The 14474-nt window shown below is 36.3% G+C and overlaps 1 protein-coding gene across 3 annotated transcripts in view; it reads left to right on the forward strand.

Annotated features, from left to right (window-relative positions):
• The window catches only part of PACSIN1 (protein kinase C and casein kinase substrate in neurons 1), a 62257-nt gene that overhangs the window by 37133 nt on the left and 10650 nt on the right, over positions 1-14474 (forward strand). For all 3 annotated transcript variants that reach the window (XM_070745281.1, XM_070745282.1, XM_070745280.1), the window contains exons 2-6: positions 484-614; positions 5847-6003; positions 7885-8120; positions 9296-9451; positions 10749-10924. In XM_070745281.1, coding sequence (XP_070601382.1) covers positions 552-614; positions 5847-6003; positions 7885-8120; positions 9296-9451; positions 10749-10924 — 788 coding nt within the window. In that variant the 5' untranslated portion in view covers positions 484-551. The remainder of the gene's footprint in view (positions 1-483; positions 615-5846; positions 6004-7884; positions 8121-9295; positions 9452-10748; positions 10925-14474) is intronic.

Here is a 14474-nt window from a genome sequence, read left to right on the forward strand (position 1 = left end):
GGAACCTTCCTTACACTGTGTATATTTCTGTCATGTACAGTTATTTTTTGTAACTGCTGAAATATTTCTACATTCTCTTTATGAAGTGCTTCTTATTTGGCAGATGTTTTCAGAAATTCAGAACAAGTTGTTCGGGTTTTAATTTTAAGCTTTACACTCTGACATCGTGGCATTTAATTAATTATGCCTGGAAACTGTAGAAATGCAGAAAGACCTTATGTCCCTAAATTTGTCTCCTTCTGAGAGAAAATGTTTGAAAAGAGGGTACAATGGATAAAATTTAAATATACTGTATATATATATATATATATTTCAGAACGTGGTAAGACGAAAGGTGGAAGGTTCACATAAATGGGAATGTAATGTATTTTTATAATATAATATAAAAAAACCATGTATTTTGTCTTCCAGAAGACCTCTTCTTGTATCCAGATAATGTTCAGGTGATTGTTTCCCATACATATTTGTGTTATTTCCTTGCAGCGCATGAGGTCTGGTCCTGTTGGCAGAGCGGCTGACCTCTTGGCAATAAATAACCAGGGCCGCAAACAATGTCAACTTCCTGTGATGAATCTGCGGCATCTGTTGAAGAAATAACTGACAGCTTCTGGGAGGTAAGGACTTCTTGGCATGACAGAAATAGAATTCTGAATAGAATTCTGAATAGAGTAGAGTAGAACAGAATAGAATAGAATAGAATTCTTTATTGGCCAAGTGTGATTGGTCACACAAGGAATTTGTCTTTGATGCATATGCTCTCAGTGTACATACAAAAAGAATATACATTTGTCAAGAATCATGAGGTACAACATTTAATGATTGTCAAAGAGGTCAATAGGCAACGAGGAAACAACCAATATTAATAACAAAAACCTTAAGGATATAAGCAACAAGTTACAGGAATACAGTCATAAGAGGGAGGAGATGTTCATGATTTGCTAACTTAACTTACTAAGAGCCAGCCAAATGTAAATGCTTTTCTTCCTGAGGAGGCCGAAATCCCAAGGAATTGGGGAACACAGTAAATATATTTACGAAGCTTCCATGAGAGGCTTCCAAGATTATTTTTTTTTTCAATTTTTTTATTATTTTTTTCATAAAAACAGACAAATACATACAAACAATAAACATAAAGTGGGGGTATATTTCCCCCGCTTCTTATGAAAGTATACATTCAAATATAGAAAAAGAATACATAATTAAATATATGTTAACTATTATAGTAAAAAAAGTTAATAAATTTGAGTTAAAGTTTTACAGATCTTGATGTGAGTGTTAAGTAGGGTTAGTATAACATAATTACCAAAAAATACCTTTAATATAATCTTAATTACTATAGTAAAATAGTGTCAAACCTTCAATTCAAACAATAAAGCTAAATTCAACTATTATGCATCTTGGTATATTGCTTATACTTATACATACATACACTACTATATCATAATCGTCAAAAAGTCCTTTTAAACTAATATTAATATTATTATCACCTAGGTAAAAACTAATACAAAGAAAAACAACTAAAGATATATCTTATTTTTTCTTATCTATCCATTTATAGACATTGTTCCATGTTTCATAAAATTTAGTATCCTCTTGATCGTTTAATCTTCTTGTCATCATATCCATTTCAGCGCAATCTAATATTTTAGCTATGACCTCTTCTTCCTTGGGGATTTCCTCCCCTTTCCAATTTTGCGCATATATTATTCTAGCCGCAGTTAATATGTGTATAATTAAATAAAAGATTTCTTTCTTATAGGTCTGATTTGTAACACCTAGTAAGTAAAATTCCGGGGTATTATCTATATCTTGCTTTATTATTTCTTTTAATATTTTTTCAATCATTTTCCAATATATTTTTGCTTTACCACATGTCCACCATTGATGATAGTAGGTTCCTATATCCTTCTTACATTTCCAGCATATTGGGGATGTTTTGGGAAACATTTTTGCTATCCTATTTGGTGGGAGATGCCATCTATAAAACATTTTGATTTGATTTTCTTTTAGGGAAACTGATTTAGTCATTTTCCAATTGTTAATCCATACTTTCTCCCATGTGTCTATATCTATTTCCTTGCCAATATTTCTACACCATCTTATCATAGTATCTTTTAAAGTCAACTCTATATTTTTATGAGCGATAAGTAGTTTATATATTTTCCCTATCATTTTTGTTGAATTAGTGGTAATTAAAGTAGTTAAAGGATTCTTACTTTTATTAAAAATGTAAAGAGTTTTATCCTTCTGATATCTAGATCGGATCTGGGCGTAGTGCCACCAATCTATTATTATCCCTTCTTCTTGTAATTCAATTCAATTCTAGATTTAAGCTTCATCTGATCATTTAATAGTTCTTTATATCTATAAGTTATTTTCTTATCCTTTATAGACTTTGGATGTATTATTGCTTCTAAAGGAGCTAGCCAGTTTGGGATACTTAAAAAATGATTTTTCTTTATGTCTTTCCATACTTCTAATAAGTATTTCCTCAACGTATGCCTTTTAAAATATGAATGGTTTTTGTCCTTATCATGAGATTTTTCATATTTCATCCCCTGATGTCAGAGAGGTGTAACCTCAACAGAAAAAGAAACCCAAAGTCATTGCCTGTTTCCTCCAAAAGTTTCTAGAGAAGTCCTTCCTGATGGTCAGAGCGATCAACCAATGGAACAACCTACCAGCAGATGTTGTGAACTCCAACACTCTGGACATTTTTAAGAGAAGATTGAACTGCCACTTGACTGGTGTACTATAGGGTTCCTGCTTGGGCAGGAGGTTGAACTCGATGGCCGTCATGGTCCCTTTCAACTCTAACAATGAATGAATGAATGAATGAATGAATGAATGAATGAATGAATGAATGAATGAATGAATGAATAAATAAATAAATAAATAAATATCAGAACTACAGGAGATGCAAAGAAAAAAGCTGTGTTCTTTCAGATTTTTCAGGAGGCCTGTTTTAATCTGCTGAACAAATTAGATATGATTTTCAGGAAGCTGGCATTAATAAATTACCATGTTTTCCCCAAAACAAGACCCTGTCTTATATTTTTTGTGAACCCTGAAATAAGTGCTTGACCTTACTGCCAAGTACTCAAAAGCCCAATTGGGCTTATTATCAGGGGATGTCTTATTTTGAGGGAAACACGGTACTTTTCTTTGCAGTGAGAAAGAGATCTCATAAACAGATACTTTAAAATGATTCAGGGGAAAAAAAGGATGCGCCACAAACATTTCTCAGCTCTGCTGGAGTTTAAAGTGCTTTAGATATACCAAAGCCTTTGATAGCAGAGTATTTCAGCAAATGAAAGTTAGCTTGCACCCTCAGGTGTTGGCATACAATTGTTTCTTTTTAAAACAGATGTCCAAAACTACACATTTAGTCCAGTGGATAGAAGGATTTTAGAAATTGTATATATGACAACATTAACAATTTTTACTTATGACCATTAATTTATGAAATTCTTTGGTAGGAATTCTATCTTATAAAATATACTGAAATAATTATAATAAATTAGTGATAAATAATTTTGCTGGTTAAAAAGGAGACCATATTCACCATTTAGGAAGAGAGGGGCATTGTAAATTTACTGTATTTTTCAGAGTATAAGACACACTGGAATATAAGATGCACCTTAGTTTTGGAGGAGGAAAATAGAGGGTATTCATCTGCATAGCGTCCTTAGTCTGGTCAGCTTCAGCACATTATTCTATCCTCTGATTAGGGCTGAAAAAAATATTCGAAAGGAGTAAGAATGAAAACAAGTCTGCAAAGAATTGGGGCTTGAAGTTTTTGGACTTTGGAAATAGGAATGAAAAAAATCCTGCAAGCAGGGAAGAGTTGGGACGATCATTAGCACCTTGTTATGGCTGGGGGAAAAAAGCTTAGAAAAAACTATTTTCGGAATATACGATAAAGCCAAATTTTCAGCCTCTTTTGGGGGGGGGGAAGGTCTTATACTCCAAAAATACAGTAGACTTAGTAAAATTTATGTTGTAGTTGCTAAAAAATAAGTGCACTGGTTTTGCTCTAATTCTTAGTCATCCCAATTTGCCAGGTAGCCATTTGGCTGGTTTAAAATGCAACAATGGAATGATTTCTGATAAAGTGGAATCATCCTAAAAGAGCAAAGAGGCTAATTAGATGAGAATGGCCCAGTGACAGATTGCACAATCATTGTGAGCACATACATTTCCCCCCCCACAAAAACACTATTTTGCAGGAGAGGAATCAGGAAATGTACTCTTTACCCCCAAAATATACCTTTCACGCAGAAAAGAGACTGGTTAAATTTTAGTGTTGCGCTATGGCAGAGCTCTTAAGACATGACAATAATTGCAGAATGCCCCAGAGTGTTCTATCCCAGGCCTATGCAGTTTGAGAATAAAAGAGGAATCCATGCTCTGATAGTTCAAATCACTCTTTTTATATACAGTGTTCCCTTGATTTTCGCGGGTTCGGACTTCGCGAAAAGTCTATACCACGGTTTTTCAAAAATATTAATTAAAAAATACTTTGCGAGTTTTTTCCCTATACCACAATTTTTCCCGCCCGATGACGTTATATGTCATTGCCAAACTTTCGTCCGCCTTTAATAAATATTTTTTTAAATAAACTTTAATAAATAAACATGGTGAGTAATAATCTTAATGGTTGCTAAGGGAATGGGAAATTGCAATTCAGGGGTTTAAAGTGTTAAGGGAAGGCTTGTGATACTGTTCATAGCCAAAAATAGTGTATTTACTTCCACATCTCTGCTTCACGGAAATTTGACTTTTGCGGGCGGTCTCAGAACACAACCCCCACGAAAATCGAGGGAACACTGTGTAAAGTCTCATTATACAAGCCAAATTCATGCCTGTGAGTTCATTTTGGCAGTTTCTGAGTGAGAATAATTAAAAGATAACAGTCTCACGGCTAAAGATCAAAGCTACTTGCGAATTGCTTCATGAGATAAGGAGTCTCCAGTTTCACAGACTTACTGTTACAGCTTCCCAGCATCTCCACAGACAGGGCACTTTTACTCCAAGATTTTAGCATGAAAAAAACAGTTGGCTAGTGCAACCTGGCTGAAACCTCAAACATCATCCAACTCCATTGTACAATGTTGAAACTCCAACCCAAGTTACCCATACACCTCCCTTAAATACCTATAGGAAGTGGTCAACAATTCCCTAGAGTTACAGACTACTTCCTTTTCCCAAGTATTCTTGTTTTTTTTCTTAGTCTTCTAAATTGGGCATCCAGCAAAGGCTCCTGATCTTCCTCCTCCTCCTCCAAGTCAGATTCTACTGTCATTGGCATATTTGCCACCTCTGGTGATCCTTCAGGTTCATCCAGGTCTATTTCTTCCTCACTCTCATTCTCTGCATCAGCTGGCAAACCCACTGGCCCAGGGTATCAAGATGGGCCTGGGTCATACTCCTTAGAGTCTATCATTACCAGAGGTGGATGTGAGCACTCACAACACAGAGCTACATCAGTTGGCAGATTCTGAGGTTCTTCCTTACCAAACCTTCTGATTCCTTCCCAGTATTTGTGCAAATGCAGCAAAATTAATCTATCAAGTATCTGTTGTTTGAAAGAAAGAGGCAGACTCAGAAAATTCTTTAAAGAGGCAAAGCTATACAATCACATTTTCAAGAGTTTTTCCCTCTTTTGAAATCAAATGCCCCCTCTTCTCTCCCACCTTTCCTGTTCCCCACCCTCCGGTACATAGGCTTCCTGCATGGTGTGTTTCCCCCTCCCCTGATGTTCTGAACCAACCTGGCACCCCAGGATGATTCCTGGAACTACAGCCAGTCACTAATTCCAGGTAACTTATTCATGTGTCTGGCAGGTGGGGAATTATAAGCGGACAGTGAAGCGGATTGATGATGGATATCGGCTTTGCAATGATCTGATGAACTGTGTCCATGAACGGGCCAAGATTGAGAAGGCATATGCTCAGCAGCTGGTTGATTGGGCTAAGAGGTGGAGGCAACTGATAGACAAAGGTATTTTTAACTCTTTCTTTGTAATAGCGTAGAATGGTAAGCTGGGAAGGAGCTTTTTCAAAGGCAAAAGTGGGAGGGGGTTGCAATCTGCACAATTATATCAGTTTCTTTTCCTGCTGGTTTAATCTGGACAATATGGGGGAGAGAGACGAAGGAGGTTTTTCTTCAATTATTTTCATTTACTTTTAATGAAAAGCTTGGCTGTTCATAAGCTGCTGTTAGCCTATACTTGAAATTTCCAAGTTTCCTTAAAAGCAGTTTTGTGGACCTTTCTAGACAATTACTTCTTAATTTTGACAGGTGTTATTTCCAGATAAAAGTATGTCCAGGATTATTGCAATAAAAACGATTTAATTTTAAGAACAATGTATTTATTAAGCCATTCAGTCAAAATGAGCCAGAGCACCACTACCCTGTTTCTCCCAAAGTAAGACATCCCCTGATAATAAGCCCAATTGGGCTTTTGAGTGCATGGCCATAAGGCCAAGCGCTTATTTCAGGGTTCAAAAAAATATAAGACAGGGTCTTATTTGGGGGAAAACACAGTAAAAGTTCACAAATTTCATAAATGTTGCAATTCAATGATATGCATGCTTATTAAGAAGCTAATCCAGTTCAGTGGAACTTCCTTGTACTAATTACAATATTCTTGTAGTACATATCAGTACCAATGTGGCATCCTATTCCGCATGATGAAGGCGTAACGAATGGGAACAGGATTACAGGCATTTAGTTTATTCAGGCAATTGAATATTAGTATGAGCAACCTGGTGTCTTCCAAGCCTTTGCACCTTGAACAGCGATCATATATGACAGCGTGATCGATGGCAAGAGGCTATGTATTTTGTAATCCAAAATATCTGGAGGGCATCAGGTTGCCAATGTTTAGCTTCATAAACAACAGGCTCTTGCAATTGCTTTGAGGACTGAAGAACTGAGTCTTGGGAGGAGTGAGTATTTAACCATCTGCCATTACCACTACTGTACTTCAGTTTTCAAAGCAGCCATGATGACGTTCATTAAAAAAATTTAACTCCCTGAAAATTTGATCTTCCACTTTGTGACTTTTAGAGTGGTTCCCATGATTACTGATTTAAATATCAGTATTTATTTATCTATCTATCTATCTATCTATCTATCTATCTATCTATCTATTTATTGGATTTGTATGCCGCCCCTCTCCACAGACTTGGGGCGGCTAACAACAGCAATAAAAACAGCATATAGCAATCCAATATTAAAGCAGTTAAAAACCCTTATTATAAAACCAAACATACATACAGACATGCATAAAATTGTAAAGGCCTATGGGGAAAGAGTATCTCAGTTCCCCCATGCCTGGCGGCAGAGGTGGGTTTTAAGAAGCTTACGAAAGGCAAGAAGGGTGGGGGCAATTCTAATCTCTGGGGGGAGTTGGTTCCAGAGGGCCAGGGCCGCCACAGAGAAGGCTCTTCTCCTGGGTCCTGCCAAGTGACATTGTTTAGTTGACGGGACCCGGAGAAGACCCACTCTGTGGGACCTAACTGGTCGCTGGGATTCGTGCAGCAGAAGACGGTCCCTGAGATAATCTGGTCCGGTGCCATGAAGGGCTTTATAGGTCATAGCCAACACTTGAGGAGATAGGAGTCATGTAAAGTGACTACATTTTTTTTTTTACAATCACAAGCAATGATCACAAAGTCTGAAATTAGGGTGCTTGAGAAGTGTCCTTAGACTTCATCACTGTGAGCTTCTTAGCTCTCTCAACAACATTTTATTAATATTTGTTAATAAAATAGAACAGTCTCTTAACCTTTGAGTGCATTATAGGAGCATTCAGTCTGTACAGGAAAAAATGGGCTGAGCCATTATCCCACCTTTGCTGATGATGTTTTTGCATAGGTCCTCAGTATGGCAGCTTGGAAAAGGCATGGATGGCTATCATGACAGAAGCAGACAAAGTCAGCGAGCTACACCAAGAAGTTAAGAATAGCCTACTGAACGATGATTTTGAGAAGGTGAAGAACTGGCAGAAGGATGCTTTCCACAAACAGATCATAGGAGGCTTCAAGGAGGCCAAGGAGGCAGAAGATGGTTTTCGGAAAGCACAGAAACCCTGGGCCAAGAAGATGAAGGAGGTAGGAAGCAGTGGAGGAGAGAAGATTTATATTTATATTTATATTATTTATATTTATATTATTTATATTTATATTATTTATATTTATATTATTTATATTTATACATATATTTATACATATATTTATACATATATTTATACATATATTTATACATATATTTATACATATATTTATACATATATTTATACATATATTTATACATATATTTATACATATATTTATACATATATTTATACTTATATTTATATTTATATTTATATTTATATTTATATTTATATTTATATTTATATTTATATTTATATTTATATTTATATTTATATTTATATTTATATTTATATTTATATTTATATTTATAAGCCAAACCTAGATAACCAAAGGACCTCTTAACTCCAGTTTATTTTTTCAGAGGAAAGAAATCCATCCATTTCCGGGACAGAGGTTGGGATGGCCTTTCTCTCATTGACAACAATTTTCCCAACCTGATATTTTCCAGTTACGTTGAGATGAAAACTTGTCATTGCCAGACTTACTGGGATTTGGGAGTTGCAATGCCAACTTGTTTGCAGAACCCTACACAATGCAAATTACCCATGCTCTGTATGCAGATAAAAAATGATAAAAGTTGAGCTTAAAAAGTAGGTGTTCTTTTTTTAAAAAAACCCCCACCCCTAATCTATAGCCCTGGACCTCCTAGTGGTCCAAGTAAATTAAGGCCAACATTTTAATTAGCTTCTAAGATCAGCCAGTGGTTGACTGGCTGCTGGCTCAGTTCATTTTTAAATCCAGAATTTTCAAAGTTGCTAAGAAAATTTTGAAATGTAGTATGTCAATAGATTAAAGCATGCAAACTAGGTCATGTATTTTGCTCAGTTTATGACAATAGCAAGTTAGGATTCCTCATCTCTTAATACAGTTATTCTTAAAATATTTTACTTAGTTGGTACCCTCCAGATGATTTGGTCTGCAATTCCCATAATCTCCAGCAAAGATCATCTCAGGTCATAGATTTCATTAAGGAAATATGTGGATTTCTATTGGGAAGGGATTGCCTGTTGGATGCTAAAACATTAGTTATAATCTCTGTGCAGAAGATTCATGAATGGCAAGTATTTGATAATTTATGCTGACCCTCTGAAATAATTTGTCTGGGTTCCTTCTCTTGTCTCGCAAACCAGCTGGAAACAGCCAAGAAAGTATATCACCTGGCATGCAAAGAGGAGAAACTCGCTATGACCCGGGAAGCTAATAGCAAAGCTGAACAATCTATTACTCCAGACCAGCAGAAGAAGCTTCAAGACAAAGTGGAAAAATGCAAGCAAGATGTACAAAAGGTAGGAAGGACCTCCATCAAAATAACTCTGAAAGTTACTCCTCGTCTTTTTATATGAATAAACAGCAGTCCAGCTCAGTCATCTATGTACACAATCACTGTCCATGAAGAAATACAGTGGTACCTCTACTTACGAACTTAATTTGTTCCGTGACCAGGTTCTTAAGTAGAAAATTTTGTAAGAAGAAACTATTTTTCCCATAGGAATCAATGTAAAAGCAAATAATGTGTGTGATTGGGGAAACCACAGGGAGGGTGGAGGCCCTGTTTCCTCCCAGGAGATTCCTCGAGAGGTCCCATGGAGGCTTCTCCCTTCCTTTTCCGGCCTTGTTTCCTCCCAGGAGATTCCTAGAGAGGCCCCACGGAGGCTTTTCCCTGCCTTTTCCGGCCCTGTTTCCTCCCAGGAGATTCCTAGGGAGGCCCCACAGAGGCTTCTCCCCACCTTTTCTGGCTCTGTTTCCTCCCAGGAGATTCCTAGAGAGGCTCCACAGAAGCTTCTCCCTGCCTTTTCTGGTTACAGTTTCAGAGGCTCGGGTTTGTAAGTGGAAAATGGTTCTTGAGAAGAGGCAAAAAAATCTTGAACACCCGGTTCTTATCTAGAAAAGTTATTAAGTAGAGGCGCTCTTAAGTAGAGGTACCACTGTATATAACTGCACACAGGAAAAAGAGCTTGGTGTTTAGATATAGATGGAGATATAAGCATACATATCAAATGTATTCATTTCTGTCTGTAGAGAAGATATACTGTTCACCTCAGAAAATACAATTCATACTTTTAAATAGTTGCAATTGTTTGTTTTTGTATATTATGTAAGGTCCAATAATTACTTTCCATATCTGCTGTTATTCTTTCATTTTTGAATCTGAAACAGAAAGCCTAGCCAAAGTCTATTCAGTGACACTGTCACAAGTTCACACATGGTGACTGTATTTTCTAAATTCAGAATTTACTTGGAACATTGTTTCTTATTTGTATAACAAGTTCCAGGAACAATATTAAAGCATGCTTCCAATAGGGATGACTGCAGCTGACATTAATTGTATCTGAGATTAATCTTATTTCAGTGCTGATATGGAATAAACTCACAATTGAAATCCTTATGCAAGTTTATTTGGGATTATGTCTGATTTTATTTATTACGTCTATAGATAATGTATAAATAATGTCGATCAATATTATATTTAAAAGACCGAAATTATACATGCCTACCTACCTACCCAGAAAATCTTATATTGATAGGATTGAGCAGTGGCCTTAGTCAGGGAAACTTAACTGTATCCCTTTGTTTCCTGGACAGGCTATGGAGAAATATGAGAAGGTTGTAGAGGAGGTGAATAAGGGCACTCCACAGTACATGGAGAGCATGGAGCAGGTCTTTGAGCAGTGCCAGCAGTTTGAAGAGAAGAGGCTTAATTTCCTGAAAGAAGTGCTGTTAGATATCAAGCGACACCTGAACCTGGCAGAGAATAGCAGGTAGATTGTTGTGGTGATGATGGTGGTGGTGGTGGTGGTGGTTTGTCACAAAATCAGCGAGATTTTCAAACTGGATTTGGAATTTTTATTTATTTATTTATTGGATTTGTATGCCGCCCCTCTCCGTAGACTCGGGGCGGCTAACAACAGTAACAAAAAACAGCATGTAAATCCAATACTAAAACAACTAAAAACCCTTATTGTAAAACCAAACATCCATACATGCAAACATACCATACGTGAATTGTAAAGGCCTAGGGGGAAAGAATATCTCAGTTCCCCCATGCCTGATGGCAGAGGTGGGTTTTAAGGAGCTTACGAAAGGCAAGGAGGGTGGGGGCAATTCTAATCTCCGGGGGGAGTTGGTTCCAGAGGGCTGGGGCCACCACAGAGAAGGCTTTTCCCCTGGCCCCCGCCAAATGACATTGTTTTGTTGACGGGACCCGGAGGAGGCCCACTCTGTGGATTTTATCCTTGATTTTATCCACCCCTTGACTTCCCAATGAGCTGGGATAGGGAGATGTGGATGTTTGATGGTGTTAAAAATCTTGTCGCAGGATGAAAACTGTTCCGAGCAAACCTGCTTTTTGCAATTGACTGGTGGTGAATTTGTCAATGCCAATGATGTTCACGTTGTTCTGATGTTCCAGTTGTTTTGGGACTGCACCCATGGTGCCTATTGATACTACTTTTCCTCTCTTTTGCCACAGTCATTCAATTTCCATTTGCAAGTCTTTGTATTGTTATTGTTGTTGTTTTTATTGTTGTTATTCTGCTTTTTTATAAAAACATAACTGAAGCAGCCAAGTAAACATTTCTCTGGTGATTTGTATAATACAGATATCCCTTTCCTGGGCACTTGGCGCATCCTGAAGTTCTGTTTGCTTTCCCTTCAATTTAGTAATGTCTATATGAGAGCTGTTTGTATGCACTTTAACATCACTTGCTAAACATGAGGGAAATTGTCCTCAAAGTGATGCAAGACCATCCAATTTATCTTGGATCCTCTAAATAAACTAGTGTGCCTAGGGTTGGCAATATAATCTGATAAAGAAATCAACGTTTTCTTGTGTTGGAGGACTTCAAGAAGGAGTCTGAATGCCAAACATTAGAAATATTTCAGCTGTGGATTTTCTGCACTGACATAAAATTAGATTAAGATTTCCCTCCAACTAGAATTCTGTGATAGACACAAGAGAAAATGATTAACTTTTTATTCTGCATTTTTCTGATAAAAATGAAGTGGTCCATGAAAATATCTCCCTAATTTTAGATTGACCATATTCTGGAATACTAGGCCCCAGCAAATGAAACCTAGATTACAATCTTGATTTTAAGCAATCCCAAGAGTTGCAAAAGAATTAAAAAATGAAGATTGTATCAGTTCAGACTGGATGTGGAATATGTAAATCTTCTTACTGAGAAGAAAATACCATTTCTACAAGCAGCCTAGCAGTCATTTTCTACTTGAAGAGGCTTAACATAAACCACTTTTTGGTTTGTTTTTAGAGTAATTTTGAAAAAAATTATAATTATAACAGTAGCAACTTGTATAAACTAAAAAAGTAAAAAGATTAAAAGGTGCAAAAAAATAAAAATAGAAAATAAAAAATAAAAAATAAATATATACAGACGTGACTTTCCACCTTCATTACAAGTAAAAACAATGTTAGTAATTTATCACTTCCACTTAAAACACAACAAATATCTTTTCTTCTCATATCCCATATCTATAAACAAATCCATAAAGCATTATAATTTCAGTCCTGGTGTCAGCAAAGATTTATTAAAGACCAGAAATAATAACATATCTATTTTAACTTTAAACAAATAAATTAAGTTTATAGTCCTCCTTTTTTACTTCTAACAATCGTAATGTTTATTGCATTCAAATAGTTTTGCAAATATTGATTTTATTTAAACTTGTCCCTTCTCACAAGATCCTGCAAAATTTTAATAATCTTCTTTTGTAAATACATGATAGGAAAATTATGCAGGTCAGTCTCTTAGTTCATTGTTTGCCTTTGAATTATTAAAACTGGTTTTTCCTTGTTTCTTTTCCTTGTTTCTGAGACTCAGTCTCAGTCTTGACAGGTAAAACCTTGACCATGACATTTTTCATACACAGTCTATCCATAGAGTCAGGTGTCTTTGTTGACACTGTTAATGTTAACTTCTGAGTCTATTTTACAAAAATATCCTTTAGTATGTTCAATGTTAGAATATTTTGCTCCATTCTGTAATTATATTTTGTTTTTCTACTTTAACTGCAATTTTTAGTCGTTCTAGTGTCTAATTTTTAAATTCTCTCCTTAATATATATTTTGAATTCAAAACAAAAGCATTTTCCCATGGGAAATCATTAATTCCAAAATTTTATTTAAAACCTATCCAGACTCTTAATCCATTTGTAAACTTTCTAAAATCAAAGCCTTATCAATCCTATTACTGTTTCTTCCCCTTCCCCAATTATGTTAATAATAATAATAATAATAATAATAATAATAATAATAATAATAATTTATTGGATTTGTATGCCGCCCCTCTCCGTAGACTCGGGGCAGCTAACAACAATGATAAAAACAGCATGTGACAATCCAATAATAAAACAACTAAAAACCCTTATTATAAAACCAAACATACACACAGACATACCATGCATAACTTGTAATGGCCTAGGGGGAAGGAATATCTCAACTCCCCCATGCCTGGCGGTATAAATGAGTCTTGAGTAGTTTACGAAAGACAGGGAGGGTGGGGGCAATTCTAATCTCCGGGGGGAGTTGATTCCAGAGGGCCGGGGCCGCCACAGAGAAGGCTCTTCCCCAACGACATTGTTTAGTCAATGGGACCCGGAGAAGGCCAACTCTGTGGTACCTTATCGGTCGCTGGGATTCGCGTGGTAGCAGGCTTTTCCAGAGGTAATAACAGAATAATAGAGTTGGAAGGGACCTTTGAGATCTTCTAGTCCATGGAGGGCAAATGAAATCACATCATGGGCTGGATCGTGACATATTGTGATGGTTTTTTTCCCTTTGTGGAGCTGAGGTGGGTGTGCACATGATGTATCCAGCCCGTGGGCTGCCAGTTTTACAGGTTTGTTCTGGTCCAACCCGCTGCTTAAGCAGGATGCCTTATACCATTTCACACAAAAGGTTTTAAAATCTCTTCTTTGTGAAGTCAATATCTAAGGCAACTCTTTCCATTTATTAATTGTTTTAACTGTCAGGAAATTTCTCCTTAATAATTCCTTTTAAACTTGTAGTTAAATTTTTCTTTCACTAAGGTTTGAAAGCAACTCACCTAGTGCTGTCAAACTTGTCAATTCAAAGATTTCTAATAGCTGAAAAGTGGTTAACAAGCAATTTTTTTAAGTGTTTAGAAAAGGAAGTGTGCTAAATCCTTTTAAAGATGCCAACTATGAGCAAGATTTGAGCAAGATTTATTTATTAATCAAATTTAGATGGCTGATCACTTCATGGAAAATGACTAAGAGCTGATACAACTGGGAGCTGATGGATATTCCCAGACCTCTAAACCTATCAGAACC

Source organism: Erythrolamprus reginae, chromosome 3 (genome assembly GCF_031021105.1).
Source record: "Erythrolamprus reginae isolate rEryReg1 chromosome 3, rEryReg1.hap1, whole genome shotgun sequence".
Taxonomy (NCBI): domain Eukaryota; kingdom Metazoa; phylum Chordata; class Lepidosauria; order Squamata; family Dipsadidae; genus Erythrolamprus; species Erythrolamprus reginae.